Below are 20,538 nucleotides of genomic sequence, written 5' to 3'. Positions count from 1 at the left end.
AAAGTAAGGCAGTTATCACACGTACTGCATGTGTGGGTGTACCTACTTACCTTAGATGACCTGTCTAAAAGCCTTTTAATTGTTGGTTTCCTGTTTCGATGATGTTTTCGGTGTAAGACCCCCCAAAAAAAAAAGAAGAGAGAGAGAGAGGTGTTAGACTTGTACTTGTGATCAATAAGTCATAACCAGAAAGCACCAAGGCAAATGGCTCTGCAGAAATTAAAAAGCCTTTAATAAGTGGGCTTAAGGCCTGCGCGGTGCAACCCGCAGTCTTCTGCAGGGCACGCAACGAAGGACAGCTGCACCCAGGCCCGCGCCGGCTGCCAGCCAATCGGAGGAGCGCTGCATAATTGGCACAGGTGCAAGTCAAGAAAGTGGGCGTGCACATAATTAGGCAAATTCTAACGAGGCGTCAGTGTCTTTTAAGGAAAGCAAACAGCCACATAGAAACATGATTACACGGAAGAAGGCAGATCAATCCTCAGTATACGTCCCAATACTTCACCGAAGTTGGTTACCTGCAGTGAGGAGAGAGATAACTAGGAAGTGCAAAGGGATTTGGGGGGGGGGGGGGAGTTGGGGCATCCCATCACAACAAATCCTCATTCAGGCCTGGGCTCGTAATGGCCGTTAACTTTTAAGATCCAGAATGTTTCTCTTTGTAACAGTTTCTTTAGTTTATCCCCCCCCCCTCCCCTCTTGGACGTTTCTATGGCCTCTATAAGTGTGCACTTAAAGGCTTTTTGTGCCGTGGTGTTTTCTGGTTATGACTTATTGATCACAAAGCAAAGTGCAAGTCTAACCTCTCTCTCTCTCTCTTTTTTGGTCTTATGATATGTCCTTGGATCCAAAGATCACCTGGTTTGGGGGGTGGGGGATTTTCCCCCCTTTTTCTCCCCAGTTGTACTTGGCCAAATACCCTATTTTTACCTCCTCCGCCGATCCGGTGGAGGGCTGCAGAGTACCACATGCCTCCTCTGATACATGTCGAGTCGCCAGCCGCTTCTTTTCACCTGACAGTGAGGAGTTTCACCAGGGGGACGTAGCACGTGGGAGGATCACGCTGCCCCCCCCCAAAAACAGGCGCCCTGACCAATCAGAGGAGGCGTTAGTGCAGCGACCAGGACACATACCCACATCCGGCTTCCCACCCGCAGACTGGCTAATTGTGTCCTTGGATCCAAAGATCACCTGTTTTTTGACACCTGTATTCGTGAAGTTAGCGCTCCTCAGCCGACCTACTGGTGTTGGCCTCTGTCTGTAGATGTTTTCGGTATGCTTTGTGTCTTTGACTGTAAGGAACAAAAACACAATTAAAAACTCCAAAGATCCAAAATTGTCTCTTCTCCAGCTCTTCATACAGTGTAATGAAAGGATATCCAAATTCTCCTTGATATTCACTTAAACTCAGCACACTACATCCAGACCAGTCAGCAGGATAGCCTCTTGGGGGTTTTGCACGCATCAGTAAACACACCGGACTCTGCCTGTCTGAGAAATGGGGCCCTGTAGAAGTTCGCCCCCGTCCAGGAAAGACGTACATTTACCTAAACCGAGCTATGGACTGCCTTCTCCGCCTTTTGTGTGGGGGGCCATATCCCTTGTTATGGCAACGCGGCGGCGCATTCAGAGGCGATGGCTTTCCACCTCTAATTTACCTTAATTCAGATTGGCAACAGTCTGGAGGCCGAGCCTGAGAAGCTTTATGAAGTCGGTCTTTCCCCTCTTTGTAACTGTATTATTTACCGTACAGTTAGGCCTCAGTGGGAATCAGTTGTTCATCCACCAACTGGGATACCGATGTCAAACGCTTCGCAAACTACGACTGCCATAGTTTGCTCTTCCTCTCGCTCCGGCTAGTTTTGTCCACACGAGCCTCGAGAACCCGTTGTCATGAAATCAATGCTCGCTTGCGGTATCGCCCGGCACGTTCCTACGACTCCTTGCTGAGGGCCCTCTCTCCATGCCTGTAGGAGGCCTGTTACAGGCCCCGACCTCTGACCTCTCTGTGTCGGGCTCTGCACACAGCCAGTCAGAGAACCAACCGGCCGGAGGGTCGAGAGAAGCAGAAAATGACTTAAAGGACAGATAGAAAGTCGAGGAGGATGGAGTGATGAGGGTAAAAATAAACAAAGACGAAACAGTCCCGGTGGGTGGAGAACAGCTCCTTGGCTGGTAGTTATTCCCACAGCGTATCAGCCGGCCCTTTTTGATTATGGCAGCGCCGGGATTGATTACAGTATCCTGCGGATGTGGGTCAGTGAATAAGGCGAGTTGGTCTGTGCAGAAACTGATAACAGCCCTGGAAATGTCAATAGCAGGAGAAGTGCGTCAGAGTGAGCATGCACACCCACTTCTAATGGCAGAACAGCGCTATCCCAGCGTCCTCTCGTCGTGTTCCGCATTGTTTCGTTATCACCAAGTGGATAAAGTAACCGCTTTGCGCATGTGTTTTATTTCTAAATCTGCTAGCATTTTGTCTGCCTTGCACCTCTTGCACACCTGTCCATCCTGGATACCCGCTCAAATGCTCTTCCTGAGATTTCTTCACTTATTTTTTCCCTCATCAGAATCGAGGGTCATCCCTCGTCATTTACAGTATCTGCCTTGCTCTCGGTGTGTTAAAGCAAAGCGCTCCCTGAGACCGTGCTGAGGATGCCCGGCGTTGACAAAGAGGCGTGCCATCACCCCTTATCACCAGAAAAGTGAACCTATTGTTAAGGGGACTTGAGTGGATTCGTTTTATGCTGATTAACGCGATCAACCGGCGGTGCGTAGTGACGCCGAGAGAGGCGGCGGGAGCCGGTTTGCTGCGAGCGTCAACGTCTTCTCCGCTCGGATAAAAACCAGCTTACTCAACTAACCTTCCTCTTACTCGCGGTACTCATTAACTTTACATTGATCCTCGGTCCCAATTTGCCACTTCAAGTTAATCATTGTCCCCTCGAACATGGCATGAGTACCAGCGGCCAGCGGCAGATCGAGCCTGGTTTCGATTTGCTGGCGTTTAATGTTAAATCAATACTGTGGGGGGAGTTCCTGATGGCTGAGGCTCCCCGCCGAGACTCATCAGACCTCTGTGATTATTGACCTCTGGAGGAGAGTCAGTCTAATGCGATGGCGGTCACATGATCCCGATCAGACATTTCTGTTTCATTGACCTGTGCGGCAACAGTGACATAATAATGCCGTACTTTGCCTTTAACCATATCTAGTGATAGGTTTACTATGTCAGCAACATTCTAAATACAAACTTCATGTATCTCTGACTAGTACAAAAACTACAGCATGTACTACCTCCTGAGCTACTCTCTGGTTTTAGCCAGGTAAATGTGAGGTACACTGAAGCACTTAGCAGTGAGTCCACCTGTATCTAATACCAAAGCTTTTATGTTTATTCTCTAGAGAAGTGGGTGCTCCATTTACTCCCGTCCTCCTCTTAATGCACATGCACTTACTACTCAAATAGCTACAAAAGCATTTCTTCCGGAGGGTTAAAGTACGACGCGTTGCGAAAGTTTGTTTCATCCAGTGCACACAGCCTTCCTAAAACGATCCAATGGCCTTTTCACGGACAACCCTCGACGCAACGAGGGCTTTCCACAGTTTGCACGGGCAAGGAGGGGCGAAGAGGCAAACGTGTGAATGGCAACCGCCAAAATAGAAGGAGTCATGAGCAAACAGCAGAAGGTGAGCCCTGGGGAACAAAGCTCCGGCGGATGCCGAGCAAAGGCCAGCGCGCACGATGAAAATCTGTGATCTCTCGGATTGATTTCCCCACTGCTTTCACCGTTCCAGCAGCCGCCAGCAGCAGCAGCAGCAGCAGCCACCCACAGCACACCGGCTGCAAGCCTTGATGCCAGACGGCTTAAAGTGCACGCATCCAATAACCAAAGCGAGATCTCCCCCCTGTTCAGCGTCGCGCACTCTGATTGCTCCGAGCTGGATCTTGTTATAGATATCTAACCTTCCCACCGAGCCGCGAGCGTGTGTTCTGCGGCGTCCTCGAACTCGCCAGTAATTACTTTGGTATTTTTAGTTTGCCAGTGTCGGGGTAATTAAAACAAATAGAGGCGATAGCGAAGATGGAGATCTCCCCTGGCTCCCGCGGATGAGCGAGGAGAGGTTTAGTGAGGTCACACGCTCCATGCAGCGTTGTGAGTTTAGACACCTCAGCACTGATGAGGCTTTTATTACACGTATACACACACGGCAACTGTATGAGTATTTAATGTGACGCAAGAGGGGGTAGGGTGGGGGTGGGCAAGGGTAGTAGTGGTGCCACCGCTGCAAAGTGGCTGAAAACAATATCTCGTAGGACGCAACTCGGTGAAGCTATCTCACTTCTTATCTTGCTGCATAAACATATTACAAGGTCACCGTAATCGCAGTACTCAAGAAAATGAAGCCGAGAGATAAACAAAAAAAAGTGCCGGTTTATTATTGTACTGATATGCATAATATTGAAAGAAATGTTGTACATTGTAAGAAAAAATGATAATTACCGACATTTTTCTAACTCACGAGATTCGCAATCTGGTAACTCCATGATCAGCCGTGGAAAATGTTTTGCCGATTTCATCTCACAGATTTAAAAAGAGTCTCTGCTACAGTTGCTCTCGAATGCCACGAAAAGAGAGGAGTACAGACCTCACAAGAGAAACTTCTAACCAAGCCACAAATTTGCCGTGTCCCCATTTTCGCTGCCTGCCAGAGATCGCACCTCCTCTCCGTGACATCGGCCCTTGGGGAGGGTAGACGAGATGAGAGGAAGCTCTGGCGATGGTTCCATCGCAGATTTCAGGGAAACGCCAATCCCAGATGTTTAACCACGAACCCGCAAGATGCCCGTGGGTCTGTCGTAGACAGATGCAGGAGGAGCGGGGCGCGGATCCGGTCAAGATGGCCGTCGAGCGGTGCCCACTTGGTAGAGACAAAGGAGGTTGAACACCGCCAGGACCAGCACCAATGCGATGAGGACCTTCTGCACCCACAGACACGTATCCAGCTTCTGCTCCAACCTGGCGTTACAGGCCGCCATTCGCATGAGCTGGTGGCATTTGGAGAAAATTGAATTCAGAAAACTCAGCCGACTTAACCGGGCTAATACCTTTTTTGAGGTAATGGATAATGGATAAAAACACAGAACCAATTTAGGGATACAACAATTAACCAACTCATTTGTCTATAACTATACCAGTTGAAAAAGAAATGTGATTAAGTAAACATAAATCAGACCTAACTATTATATTTAATGAAATAAAATGTAAGTCGGGGCTGTAGAGGGAACACATTTGGGAGATATAATTCAATATACACAAAATTAATTTTTACTTAAACTGATCAAAATTTAGACCCGTTGATAAAATCACGAGATAACTTAAGACTGAAAAGCACTGAAACCAGTCATTAGTTCTACCCAGTGTATTTTTTCCCGACTGATGTCAATTTACAGAATCCCATCCAAGGTATTTATGTGAATTAATGCGGAAAATAAACTAACAAACGAGTTCACATAACTAAAGGCCTCTCCTCCAATCAGAACTTACCGCTATGTTAAGATCCTGATGCCCGTTGGTTCCTGTTTCCACAGCGCCGTCCCCCAGAGGGCTCTGAGCCGGTTTAATGCTCTCCAGGATGTGACAGCGTAATCTACAGGAGAGACACAATCTCATGAGGAGAGGGTGTCGGGCCGATTAGCAGCCTCCAAGTCCACTGTCACAACCCTAGAGTGAAAATCTCTGTGGCAAGAGACCATGAAAAACTAAGTGAACGAGCTGGCTTAAGGTCAAGACTGTGAAACCAAAGGTGGCTGTCTAAGAAACATGACTTTTACAAACTCTCTTGCTCCTTGCCATTGAGCAAAAGACTGGTTGACGTGGACAGTATAAGAACCGCGATCTGGCACCTGTGCTCCATAATTTTGGTTTTCGACACTTCTTTCCAGAATTGAGATAGTTCTTGCGATCCGGCGCTGTCCATCTCTGCAGCCATGACCAGAAAGCGGTCCTGTGGGGAGGCCTGATAACCTGCAGAAACATACCGGGCTGTTGAAATTGCTGTGTGTATGTAATTCTACCTGAGTCCTGGTTTCTATTGCTCAGCGATGTGAGTAACAGCCAATCAGAGCAAGCAAATCAAATGGAAAGTTGGTTCTGGTGGGGGGGGGTGGGGTGGGGGGGGGTTTCCCTTACATCAGTCAGTACCATTAAGCAGGTCCTGATGATTTTTATTAGTCATTTTATGCTTCAGCAAATCCAAATATTACACAAAGCATCTCCCAAAAAAAAAAAAAGAAAAAGAAAAAAGAAAAAAAGATCAAATGGGGATTTTCTGGTTAAGAAAATCATACCGTCACATTTGAATCAAATTACAGAAGAAAAATTGTTGGCAGCAATACAGTTTAAGCTTCTTGCAACATATTGTAAAGCAGTAAATTGAGTTATTTATTGCGTGGTGAACATACAGGAATTGTTAGAGCAACAAAGATGGCTGGATAACGTGAAATCAGTTAGAAAGATGCCTTATTCACAAAGCTCCGTACAAGCGAAGACACAAAGCAGCTCTATCAGTGCTGAAAACCAGAAAAAATGGTTTGAAATAAAGAGATCATTCTGAATCATGAGGCACGGCGGTAAGTTTAGCGCTTGAAAGCCACAAAACCTTGCATCACGTTGCGCCATCAATTAAGATTGGCGTCGGCGGACTGTTGCAGTGACGCGGTGACCTTTAGAGGGAGGGACGGAGCTAAGGCAAGCGCTGGCGCTTTTTTGCTTACTCCTCTAAAGTCTGCAGAGGGTTTGTTTTGGGGAGATGTGAGATGATTATTTTATCGCTCTTGAAATATGCATGTATGGAGAAGCAAGTGGCACTTTGTCTGCACTTTGGACGCATATCAGACCGGACTTTTTGATTATTCTGAACCTGTGCAGAACATTAAAGAACATCCGCCGTGACCGAAGAGTGCAGAGATAAAGTGCAGTACCTCCATGTAAGGACACGACAATGTCTACCGAGGCACCCGGCTCACAGCTGTTGCTGCTGGGCTTCACTCTGTACTTCTCAGGGGCGGTGGTTCGCACCTGTGGAGAAAAGAGGCAACCTGAGAAGGGATCACTCACACATGCATGTACACACACTTTTTTTTCTTAAGCGTGCCAGGACCCACATTGACTGTGTTCACTCCCCAGCCTCGAACCCTAACCTTACCCATCAGTACCGCATGCCTAACCTTGACCCTTACTCTAACCATAACCCCTAGTCCTAACCCGAAAATAGACCCTTGATGGAGTAAGGACCAGCTAAAATGTGCCCACTTTGCAAAAGTGTCCCCACTCTTATGGTTAAAAACTCAAACTAGGCTTCACAAATATATCCTTTTTTTGGGGGGGGGATCCCCCCCCCTTTTCTCCCCAGTTGTACCTGGCCAATTACCCCAACTCTTCCGAGCTGCTCCACCCCATCTGCCGATCCGGGGAGGGCTGCAGACTACCACATGTCTCCTTTGATATATGTGGACTCGCCAGCCACTTCTTTTCACCTGACAGTGAGGAGTTGTGCCAGGGGGACGTAGCACGTGGGAGGATCACGCCATTCCCCCCCCCCCCCCCCAGTTTCCCCTCCCCCCCTGAACAGACGCCCCGACCGACCAGAGGAGGTGCTAGTGCAGCGGCCAGGACACACCCACATCCGGCTTCCCACCCTCGGACACAGCCAATTGTGTCTGTAGGGACGGTCGATTAAGCCGTCCCTATGGGCACAATTGGAACACGGGGATTCAAACCGGCGATCCCCATGTTGGTAGGCAACAGAATAGACCGCTACGCACGCCCCTTCACAAATACATCTTAACAAGAACACACATGGGCGCACACACATGAAAAACGAGGCTGAGGCCCCAATTTCCTGCTCAGTAATGTTTACACACACACACACAAGCCAACACACACATGCTAAATGCACAAGCACGCACACACTCACCTTGAAGGCCACTTGATTTTTGGTCACATTGTTCAGGATAATGAGGCATTTCCTCTCTGTCTCCTTAGAACCAAAGCTTAGTTCCTCTGCAGGGCTGGAGGGACAGGCAGAGGGAGAGAGAGATGAGAAAGACAAAGCATGTTTGAATCTCTCTGAATGGGAACCACATTAGCGAGCTGTCTTGGTGGACAGCGGTGGCTCAGGACCAACTAAGTAATTCTTTTGCCATTCAGCTTAAGTGTCTGTTTGACCACTCAAAAAAACACCGATGTAGTAAATGCTGGATGCAGACGGTGGTTCCCATTTCTTTCACAGCCTGCCTTGTTGCTCTCCGTGGTATCTCAGCAGCATTGATTTGGCTGCTAAGCCTCCTTTGCTTGGATGAAGGCCTTGCAGTCTGTGTAGTATGATTATCCAGGGACTGGTACCTTGTCCTGCTCCACATCAACTTAGCTATCTGCCTTAATAAATACCACCTAGAGGTTGCTGTAAGAAGCATATTTTGCCTCCTTTCTGCTACTGGTAAAAACCAGGAACACTTTCTTTTCATTCAGCCACTTCCTTGTGCAGGCTGATCAAAACATGGACTCACTTCAGTGAAACGCTGGTAGAGTTAAAAACACTCTGGTTAGCATATTTTACCAAAGAGATTCTTCCAAGTAATGGGGCTCCGAGCCGCATCGCCTCAGGCCTGTTCTCATAGTTTCTGATGTGATGCATTTACTCCTGACCCATATGGAGCTGGCAAGGCCGTCGGGTGTCTAGGGCAACCGTATCCGGCCCCTTCACGGGGAACACGAGGAATCACACCCAGCTATTATCAGGTTTAGCCGGAAAACAGCTGTGATCGCGCATCAAAGCCGTGAAATCTGGGGCTGAAATAAATCCGTGGCATGAAAAACTAGCCTTGAGGTACGTTCTCCTCTTACTGGCACTCAGTCCCTGCGGACTCAACCCCGCCTCCCCTTCCCAAAAAGTTACCAAAGTCCCTAACGGCCTCGCTGGGCTCTAACCAGTCTTTCATTTCCAAAAAATGGGAGCCTCAGTGAACACTTTTTTGCAGTGCGGAATATTACTTCATCCATATGCCTCCTTTTTCAAATTGCCAAATGGATTAGAATTCCGTTTAAGGTTTTGTGTAAAGTCTCTCCTTGATGCAACTAGCCTGCAAATTCCACAAACTGGAAACAGTTAGCAACAAAGATTTCTCCCCCCCCATGTCCTTTTAATGCCCTCTCGTGTTCTTTTACCCAGTAAAGGATGTTACAGAGACGGTTGCTCTCTTGAGCGGAAACCTTCAACAAACACATTCTCGAGATCAAAGAACCCCCGCCCCCCTCCTCAAACACACCCCTGGTCCCGAATCAGGGGCTAACGCAGCTCCGAAACATAATTGCATTTAAGGCTCAATAAATCTGTTTATCACTCTAATACACAGCCCGGGGCCGTCAGAACCCTCACATCAAAGACTTGAAGAATCCAGCGGACGTTATTCATGAAAATGAGCAGTGATGTCATATAGTGGCTGCAAGTAAATGGGTCCCACTGAGTGTTTGGTTAAAACGTAACCAGCCCTGATCTCGGCGAAACCATCCCCAACTATTCAACGAACCGTTTTTTTTTTTTTAGATTAATTTATATGAAATGTATAGTTCACCAACTACACCAGATTAGTCTGTCAAGTGATAATGGTGTGATGAAGAACTAATGCCTGATTTGTCAGTATGATGATGAGGAGAAAAGGATGACTACTCCCTGGTTAAAGATTAACTGGTCATTGACCGAAGCCTCATTGATTATGACAAGACTGGAGGAATCAGCTGCCACCCGCTGACCTCTGTCCAATGAACGATTGATCAGCAGGCATCATTCATTTCTGCTAACGTTCGACGAGATCAGTTGAGCTGCTGAGGTGTAGACACATCCATAAGTTAGCCGATAAGTCAATTCGCCACATCAGTGACACTCAGTCATGTGCCTCAGAGTGTCGTGCATGTACAAACGGGTGACAAAGAAAACAACAATAACTGGCTTAGTGAGGTGTTGGTCCACCACGAGCCTCCAGAACAGCTTCAAGGCTCCTTGTCATAGATTCTACAAGTCTCTGAACTCCACTGGAGGGATGGACCACCATTCTTCCAGAAGATATTCCCTCATTTGGTGTTTTGATGATGGTGGTGGAGAGCGCTGTCTAACATGTCGGTCCAAAATCTCCCATAGGTGTTCAACTGCGTTGAGCTCCGGTGACTGTGAAGGCCATAGCATGTGACTTACATCATTTTCATACTCATCAAACCATTCAGTGACCCCTCGTGCCCTGTGGATGGGGGTGTTGTGACCCTGGAAGAGACCGCTCCCATCAGGATAGAGATGTTTCATCACAGGATAAAGGTGATCACTCAGAATAACTTTGTATTGATTTGCAGTGACCCTTCCCTCTAAGGGGACAAGTGGACCCAAACCATACCAGGAAAATGCCCCCCACAGCATAACAGAGACCCCAGACCCCCTCACTGTAGGGATCAAGCATTGAGGTTTTTCCTTTCACTTGTCACCCTTCTGTAGGTTTTCTTTCTGAAACGACACCAACTGGTTTGACCGATTACCACACCTTCAGTCCTTCAGTCAGTAATGACTGATGTTAAATTTCACGGCTCCACCTTTTGCTCTTGTTCGTTTTTGACTTTGAGTCACTGTGACACCTCGTCTGTCTTGACGGTTGGTGTGGAAGAGGATATCCTGAATGTGACTCGAGGGTCCAACCAGATGGTATTGTTTGTTACTGTGTCTTCCTCTTCCTGTAACTGGTTTAGGGCTATGTAAATCAACTTGACGTGTGTAGTTACTAGATGAGGCGATGGCGAGGTGGGGGAAAAGCAGGGCAAAAAATACCTAACATGTAGTAGAGGGCCTTTAAAGGTGCTCAGCGGCTTCCTGGCGCCTTTCGTCCGACTGGCTGCGTCTCCTTTATCGTTGTCCGTCTCTGCCCTCAGACCGTCATCCACGAAGTTCACCTGAAACGAACAGACCATGTCATTACAAAGGGCCTCAGAACTGATAAAACGCTCAGATCAGATAATGTCAGCGTGACTTATTTTCTCCGAAAATCAACTGCCGTGCCCTTTGGCCTCCATACAGAGATACCCGGCAGCTAATCAGGGCCTTACAGACAGTCATCTGTGAGGGTTAAATAATGGTTCACCTTACATAATCATGTTAAGTGCTGCCCCCCCCCCCTTGAAATAGAGGATATCTTGAGTGCAAACAAAGCTCATTTGATTTCCCAGAGAAACCACTGTGGTAATTCTTGGCCCATATTCCTAGTGACCTATGGCGGAAGCATAGAGAAGCACGTGTCCGTTCCAGAAAAACATCACTGCCGAAAAGACACATGACCTTTGGTAATGGTTTCCCCTTGCTGTGACTAATTTAAGGAGAGCCAGCGGGTAGTGATGACGAGTTACACGCCAATCAGCATTTTCACTTCAGCAAAAACTCCTATGAACGTCCTCCCACGGCCGAGTCGCCTGCGCCGTGTCTGTCATGAGACTATGTGACAGCGATGCGGTAAACAATAAATTAAAAAAAGGAAATTCTGAAAGAGAAAAGGAAGCAAACACGTCAGACTTCTGCCGCCGCGTTGTTGCGACAGCAGACTGCGTTAGGGGAGACGGGACGGTTTCTGGGTGATGGGAGGCACTTTCGACTGAGGAGAGACGCGAGTCTCAAAGCAAATGCTTTAATTTAGCAACTCGGTGCCTTGCAGCTGCCACAATGACGACATCAACAGATACTTGCAAGCTTCTGATAAGACTACATTTATTCATTGGATCAGGTCTAATACAGTTAAGCACGTATATGAGTAAGGAAATTAAAACACAATGAAATTAAAATTGAACAAAAAGGGGAACTTCAAAAGTGGAGGCATTACATACAATTTACCCAATGTCCGAATATAATTGGCCCTTCCACAAACCACATAAAACAATCTCAAACACAGATCGATGAGCATAATAAATAATAATCCACTCTGGAAAACAGATTCAATGGTAAAATCAATGAGCAAAATCAAACACTCATAAACAAAGTGAGGACACGACTTATTTCATTGGTAAAAACTGATTGAACATTGGATATACAGGCATTGCATAACAAGTGAAATGAAAAGACGGTGAAATCAGGAAGGATTTTAATTTCCGATCAGAAGTCTTAGTAGACCGGTTGCGGAGTGTACGATAAGTTTCGGCTGTGTGACGCCTAAGGGCACAAAACAAGTGTTTCTCCCCCCTCGGCAGTTCCCAGGCTCGCGGGGCTGCTGGGGGATAGTGTTTGTTAGAGGTCAAGGCACAGAGGTAGCGTCTAACGACAGTTTGCCTACATGGCAGCGGGTGTTAGTAGAACGCAGAAAAAAGTGCAAATATTAACGACATAAAAACATTGAACACGACGAAAACATTCTTAAGAGGGCAAAGAATGAATTCAGTGTCGAGTGTTTGAAATTTCATCTCCTGTGCAATTATTTTACTACAAAATGACACAATGTAGAGCTTACAAATGCAGCTAATGATTGAAGTTAGAGAACACGTTAAAACTTTACTGTGCTATAGCATATATAAAAAAAACAGTACTTAATAAGAAAGTATTGCAAAACAGATATCAGCAAAGGACTACCAAGAATAACTTTGCTGACTCTTCCTTAGTTTTACACCGTGACAAGATAAACGACAATGCAATCACACAAAAGTCGAAGGTTATAGGAATTAATCTATGGAAAAGAAAAAGAATGGCTTGGTTTCATATTCTGATAATGTTGTGGACAAGGTGAGTGCACATGCAGGCTGCAAATCGATGAACCAGTTGGCCTTCAACGTCGAATCAGGTCAAGTCCACAAAAACAAAAAACAAAATTAAAAAAACCTGAAATTGAGACCTTTTATGAGTGCAATACAATTTGGTGGGTGAATCTGAAATGTGCTGTGCAGGACAGGTCAAGGGGCGAGCGTGTCCACGGTGCCGACGATCACAGCCGACGGTGGAGGAGGTGCGCCCACAAATAACACTAGACACGAGCGCACCCGCCTTTCCGGTCTGCGGAAATCTCCCCGGACTCTGCGCTCCTTGTGTGGGTGTGATCCTACACTGCCTTATCATCTCCAGCCCTTGTTTCAGAAAGAGAGAAAGGCAATTAGCTTCCCTGAGCGATCACTCATCAGTCACAACGTGCTGGAACCCAAGAGGTATTCAGGTGGGTGGAGGGGAGGGGTGGTGGGGTGGGCTCTATTTTAGACAGAAAAGAAGAATGGGAAGCTTAGACGCTAAGCGGTTGTGGAATGCTTTCAGACAGGCTTGGAAGAGTGGACGGGCACACTCGCTGGCACTAAGATGGTTAGCGCACCGGTGCAGCCAAGCACACATGGAAACCGGGGCCGACCAGACGAGCCATGCGCAGACCCTTTTTCCTCAGAGTCTATTGGCCGAGAGTCTTGATGTATTCACACACTCGGCCTCGTTTTCTAAAGCGTATGCTTAAACTCCACCTTCACAGCTGAGACCTGGGAAAAAAAAAACTGCTTCCCGTTTGCCACAGGCCTGACTCACAAGTCAAACATGCTTTCGATTTCCAGACTGACGAGTTGTCAAACATTAAAGGTCACAGTAATACAATGGTTGTTATGCCACAAGCTAAAGGCTTTATACCCTGTTGATAGATGAAATAATATATGACAGTTAAAAAAAAAAAACATCCCTCGAACAAGCCCCACGCCATTTTCTCTATGCTTGTGTAAAGCTGGTCAACCCTGCTTGGCTGTAAATACACCCAAGAGGGGAAAAAAAGGCGACGCAATACTCGTCTAACAGTGAGCAACACTGCTTTTACACTGAAGCCTGCAGATTATTGTTTAAACTACCGAGTGACTGATTTGCATATCTCAGTTTTGCAAATCTAAATCTGTTGTGCATGACTAATGTGGTATTTATTTACAACAAGAGCGCTGCTGTTTGTTTGCCGGGGCTTAAGAGGCTCATGGGAGCAGCTCTCGGTGACGCAGCTCGGCCAGGTCGCTTCCGCAGATGCAGAAAAGTCTCCTATGACTGGGCAGCAGGTTACTTAAATAGCTTCAGAAGCTCAACAGAGGTTTGCTTAAGAGTAAAGCTGCTATGTACGACAGTACAGCTATGGCCTAATCCATGCATCTTACTACTGCGACTGCCACTTTCAGACAATTACAGCAATAATGAAAAAAAAAAACACGAAAATGATGTTCCGCTCACTCTTCAAATGTGTAACAAGGGAACACTGGCTCATGGTCCTCAAACATCACGTCATCTCTTCTGGCATCTCCTGAAAATGCTCTTATTACTCTGTATATTCAAATGCACACCCTGTTTGCATGTGGCTTTGCCTGCTGGGAACTTATCATTATGAAGCGAGGGCTGGATGACACTGTAGGTAGTTTGGGGATTGTGGAATATGCCCCGAATGCTACTGGGGCACAGCTCGGCGATATTATGCCCCTCGTCCACTACATGGTACCAGCTCAACTCGACGAGTGTCGTTTTCCATTACCGTAACAGTACCCCCTCAGTGTAGCCGGTCTGCGTTGAGTTTGGTACCCGCTCCAGTTTTTTCGGAACCTCGACAAAGGTGGTACCAGAAAAGTGGTAACAGTACACAAAAATGCCGGTACTTTCCAGTAACGAAAAACGAAAAAGTCAAGTCGAGTCGAGCCGGTACCATGTAGTGGAAAAGGGGCATTAGTTAGGATTGGTTGATTTTGTCTGCATAAACATGTTCAAATCAGAAAAAAAAAACCTGGGGTCTCGCAGTGAGAGGGTCTACACCAAGGCAAGTACACAACAGAAAAGGTACTGATGAGATACCATCACTCCAACAAAGGTCAAAAATAAAGTCATTAGTCAGAGCAAAAGGGAACAGCCCAAGGGCAACTGTTCTGTGACTGTTACCAAAGAGCGCAGCAAATTACCAGAGAGCAGCTTCAGTGACCGACTTGACACACTGCATCCTAAGAGGAGCTGAGAAGATGAAGGATCCAGCACACTCGGTGTGTAGCTGTGATCTGTGGGTATTGTCAGCAGGATCAAACTAGCTGAAGACACGAGGAGTCACCTTGACTGAGACAATGAGCGGGAGCTTAACAGTGGCCAAATCTCGGGAATTAGCGCTCCTGAATTCACAGTTCCCTCTTGCGGAATGGAGCGATTACACGCTGTAATCTCAGACTCGAACTTTGAATGAATAAATAAAGACCGCGTGAGACAGAAAAACATGCTGGGGGATTAAGAAATAACAGAGCAAAGTACATCCAAGTTGACTTGGAAGAAGAACTTGGTACATTCACCCTGATGAACGCTTTCCCCCTTTTAAAGATGGATTCTCTTGTTTCTGAAAGCCCCATGCCGGGTTAATCGTTACTCAATCAGTCTTACCGCATTACGCAACGGTTAATGAGGAAAGCCCTCCATTGTTCTTCTGTTAAGCAAGAGGTGCTACGTTGATAGCATCTCAACAGTAATCGCGGTACAATTTCATAACCGTGGCAGAAAAATGTCCCGCTCACCATCCAAATTTGGGCATTAAAATTTTACCATTTAATTCGCCGTTTCTGTCAAAAATAGACTACTTACTCATCCATATTTGGCGACGTGGGTTGGAATTACAGGCAATTTCATCGAACAAAGAATCCCGCCTCCACGCACACACAGATAACATGCCAAGTAAATGAGGCTTGGCAAGCGCAGTGCACCGGGGGGGGGGGGGGCTTCTCTTGCTTTTAACACTGGTAAACTGTAACGGTTCATCAGAAACAAGACAATGTTGTGTTTGGTTTTTTTTTTACCCTGTCATCTGTCTCACGGTTTCTCTACACTGTGAAGGGTTGGAAAAGAGAACTGAATCTCCTCGGGAAGAGGGCTCTGTACCTTTTTGGGCTTTACAGCAACCTCAGAGCTGTAGCTGGATTCGAGGGTCTCTTTGTCTTCCGATTCACCCTCTTTACTCCCCGTCTCGTCTTCACTGGCGATGGGCCCGTTCTCACATATGGGCGTTTGGAAGTCGTCGTCAGGGAGGGGAGGGTAGCTGTACTTGAAGGGGTCCTGAAAAGGTAGTCAAACGAGTTAAATCTCAATAAGCACGTTTCTAAAGAATTCTGTATGGAGGCCATACGCACTTGAGAGGTAAGGAAAGTCCCATGAGGCAGAAACTTTTCCGATTTTCTAAAATTGGGATGTATGAAATCTACCGACATGATGAGGGCTCGGCACGCCTATTTTAAAAAGCAATGCCACCACTTACACACAAAGCCCGAGCAACATACCGTTCCTCCCATATGCGGTGGCAGGTATTCGGGACCGATGTATGTCTGGATATCAGTTTTGGAAGCAAATTTAAGTTTGCTGATGGCCTCGGGACCCAGCCACGTCTTCACAATCTTCCATGCAGCTGCAAAAGAAGAAAAATGGATAGACTATGTTCAGATCATCAGGATTACATATCTTATAAATTTATGAGAAAAAAAAAAACAGCATTAAAGCCTCACCATTCATGATCCAAGGCATATCCACGATGATCATCGTGGCTAAAAAAATAAATAAAGAATTATTTTTGCTGTTAGCTAAAATACCCAGTAGTGTTTAAAGTAGATGTAACTATCTTGCAGAGTCAATCTGTTTACATTGGGATTAACATTTGTGTTGCATCTGTGTTCTTTCCCAGTCTTTTTTGTTACTTACATAGAAACTTGGGGTAATATATTTTGAAGCAATTGACGATGTACCTCACAAAGTCCATGTCCTGAAAAGCAGAGTTAAAAAAAAAAAGACTGCCTCAGTACAGATTATGGAACCTTGACAACCAAAGAGGTTTTATGGGTTTAAAAAAGGGAAACCTCTTCCTGTAGTATTTGCCCCTTTCTAGATCTAAAATAACTCAGTTCACAGCCATTGTACAGTCATAACGAATCTCTGGGAAAACAACTTTGCGGAAAGGTCTTGTAGAATTTCAATCACTTGCGTCCTCAAATGAGTGAGTCGTTTCGGTCAATTCAGTCCAGTACCCCCCCCCCCTTTTCTTCCCAGTTGTATTTGGCCAATTACCCCACTATTCCGAGCCGTCCCGGTCGCCGATCCAGGGAGGGCTGCAGACTATCATATGCCTCCTCTGATACATGTGGAGTCACCAGCCGCTTCTTTTCACCTGACAGTGAGGAGTTTCGCCAGGGGGACGTAGCACGTGGGAGGATCACGCTATTTCCCCCAGTCCCTCCCCCCGAACAGGTGCCCCAGCTGACCAGAGGAGTCGCTAGTGCAGTGACCAGGACACATACCCACATCCGGCTTTCCACCCGCAGACACAGCCAATTGTGCCTGTAGGGACGACCAACCAAGCCGGAGGTAACACGGAGACTCAATCCGGCGATCTCCGTGTTGGTAGGCAACGGGATAGACCGCTACACTACCCGGGCGCCAATTCAATCCAGTTTTGCTACGCAGAATGGTGGTCTAATGACCAATGGTCATTCGTCTGCAGCAACTTGTGTCGTTACTTTTTGATCGAGTTGCTTTGATATAATAATCCTGATCTCTTCAACATGCGTCCACATGATCATCTGCATTCAAAAATATCAAGAGTTAACACTAAATGGCTTCAAGTCATGTTATTCACCTATGTGCAAATGAGGGGAAAAATGCAGTGGGGCCACTCAAGGAGACAAATCCCATCTACTCTTAAACCGGCATAAGAAAATCAAATCTTTAAGGTGAAAGATTCTAGCCACTGCTGAAATCCCTCTTTCAGGTGAACGTGATAAATGTGTGCTTTGTAGCAATAGGTTAATTAGCATCATCAAACAAGCTTCAGATCTATCAACGGAAGCAGCCCCAATAGCCTGGCTTGGCTCCATTACTGAAAGCAAACCTCATTGCTATGCAGCAGACTCTCTCCGAGCCTTAATGAGATCACACTGGCTGGGCCTACCCCAGCTCATACTGTGGCTCAACAAAAACCTCAGTGACGCTGCTTCCAGAAAAAAAAAGGAAAAAAATGGTCTTCTGATCCTTTAATTTCATATTTGAGCTTCACAGTTATTTATTCTCTGCTTTGTGTGTGCCTGCATTTGGGTTCTTAACTGAGACATTTCTCCAGGAGAGATTTTGGCCCGTGAAATGAGCTTGCTGACAGAGAGCTCCTATGGCGAACCAGCATATGAAACAAAGTAAGTCTATGGATTAGGCACTTGGATTGACCAACCAGATTTAAAGGTCACTTTAATCTCCAAAGTGTTAAACCATTGAAACCATCAATCCCTCCGAGGCCACGGCTAACACAGCAAGAAATATGAGAACGCTCCCCAGGATTAAATGACACTCATAGCAAAGCACTTTTTTCCCCCCAAATGAGAGGCAAGCATGTTAAATAGAGATTGTATGAAATATGGAAATGCTTTCCTTGGTTAGGTTTAATTTCTGACTCGGAAAACAAGCACGCAATTAAAACTGATCAAAGCATGGCACGTCAGTGAAAAAACTAAGTAAAATTAATTGTCTCAAGCTAATGTGGTGAGGCATCTCAGCAAATTGAGTTGTGGAATATTTTCAGAATGATGATGAACTTACAATATTGCTGAGACCAGACTCTGACATATCAAACACCACAGTAAGTGGCATCCCAGGTTCTCTCTTAGCATAACTCTCAAGCCAGAAAGCAACGTACTTCTTCTTGTCCACGATCGTTTTTGAATCTTTGACATGTAGCTTCACTTTGAACCAGACTGAAATGAGCAAAAACAAAGCAGAATTCAAAACTGTTGACATTTGCGGGTACCGCCGACAGTCAAATGAAATTTAATAAACAAGGACATTGAGTTTTCCATAGAAACTGACTAGGCTTATTGTACGTACGTCAAGAACATATTTCAAAGTTGTGAGGACGAGCTACGAACGTAATAAAACGTGTACATACAGAGCTTATTGCCCTCTTTGTCGTAACCATGGAGGTATACAGCGCCAGTCTCGAACATCCATCTGGGAATGCTGCTCTCGGTGAGATCTGACAAAACACAGACAAGTGGGCGTAAAAACAGATACACAACAACATCACGAGTATTAGGTACCACAGTAAGTGGCCAACACTAACCATAACATGAAGCCAACATTATTTGAATCACTAAAAGGCTTCAAATTATATTAATTTCGGTTTCTCCCAAAGATACAATGTAACAACACAAATCTGGGGGATACATGATGGCGCATTGGTAACACTTGCCATTTGAAAATTGGATACAATGTTCCCCCACGGATACTTTCTCAGAAAAACACCACAGTTAAACAAACACAATTTGCCCCTAAAGACTAGTAGCTGCTTGAAATTCTAGATGCAATTCTTCTTCAAGAAAACACAGAAGAGGATTGTTCCAAGAATGGACACAATAGGACTCTTTCTGACTCCCAACCCGAGCGGGCGACCTGAGGAGACACAAGGACAACCACTGCTCTGTGCACCAGGTTCACAAGCGTCCCAAGCTTCAGACGCGTTCACATCAGTCAGCTCTGTGCTTGACAGGGGGTGCTGCCCAGTGTGTCCTCCTACCGTTCAACCCGAACTCCTTTCTCCACTGAAGACTTTCGTCGATCATTTTCAGGGCCTCGTCCACGACGTAGTGTCTCCACGTCAGGTAGCCTTCCACCAGAGCCTCGTCCTTCTGGAGCCTGTCCACATCTCTGGGGTCATACTTGTCCGATGAATCTGGGGAGTCGGGAGACAACGCACTTTAACCAGGAAAACACCTCCCAAACGTGTACCCCTGGAGTTTCTACGGGAGCCCCCCTTTTTTGTTAGAAGTCAACAAGTTGAGCAGAGATTTGAGCCTGCAAACATGCAAATCCACCCCCCGGGGGGGGGGCATAAACACGGGGCAATGAACGGGGACAGCCGGCTGGCCGGGTCGGTCAGCGGCCGATCACACCCATCGATCAGTCGGGGAGAGTTAACAGCAAAACAGACACCTCGTTAACGTGACGACTATACCACTTCTCCTATTGCCGGCTAGCCGGCGTGGGTAACTCGGCGGCGGCGGCGGCGGCGTGGCGTTACCTCGGACGTACTCGTCCCTGAACCGGTGTCTCGCCTCTTCAATCTTCCTCCCGAGGTCCTGTCAAAACAAGACACCCCTCGCCATGAGCCCACAGAACAAGCATTCGTTTTTTTACACACGCGGAAATCGTACCCTAGGCCACGTTACCTGCTCGGGCTCCCGCCGGTCCAGTTCGGCCATGTTCAAGCGCCCGACTTTCGATACCGACCCGCTTCTTGTCCGACAGCCGCTCTCGCTGACCTGCCGCTAGTGCGGTGGGAATCAGTGCACACCGTGAAACCGGAGCGCCGCCGACGCCATTCCGGCTCTAAGGCCACGCCTCCGCGTGTTTTGATCACCTCGAGATGGTTTGCGGGCGGGGGGGGGGGGGGGTCGATAACGACCCGAGATAACGGGGCGTTCGTCTTAATCGCCCCGCTCTCCTCCCTTTACGGGAAGAGTTGAACGC

At 46.8% G+C, this 20,538-nt stretch overlaps 1 protein-coding gene across 1 annotated transcript; it reads right to left on the bottom strand.

The window, feature by feature from the left end:
* Positions 1–4,436: 4,436 nt before the first annotated feature.
* Positions 4,437–20,470, bottom strand: mospd2 (motile sperm domain containing 2). Its single transcript, XM_056289400.1, has 15 exons — positions 20,238–20,470; positions 20,090–20,147; positions 19,586–19,741; positions 18,959–19,045; positions 18,613–18,767; positions 16,732–16,792; positions 16,539–16,577; positions 16,317–16,441; positions 15,922–16,095; positions 10,873–10,994; positions 7,981–8,074; positions 6,986–7,082; positions 5,909–6,029; positions 5,550–5,652; positions 4,437–5,050 (listed from the first exon to the last, which is right to left on the bottom strand). Exons 1-15 carry the CDS (start codon positions 20,268–20,270, stop codon positions 4,898–4,900), a joined length of 1,578 nt encoding a protein of 525 aa, XP_056145375.1. The 5' UTR covers positions 20,271–20,470; the 3' UTR covers positions 4,437–4,897.
* Between the last annotated feature and the right edge of the window lie 68 nt (positions 20,471–20,538).

The sequence above is a fragment of the Lampris incognitus genome, chromosome 11 (assembly GCF_029633865.1).
Source record: "Lampris incognitus isolate fLamInc1 chromosome 11, fLamInc1.hap2, whole genome shotgun sequence".
NCBI lineage: Eukaryota > Metazoa > Chordata > Actinopteri > Lampriformes > Lampridae > Lampris > Lampris incognitus.
Note: the sequence above shows the minus strand (reverse complement) of the source record. Positions and strands in the feature narration are given on the sequence as shown.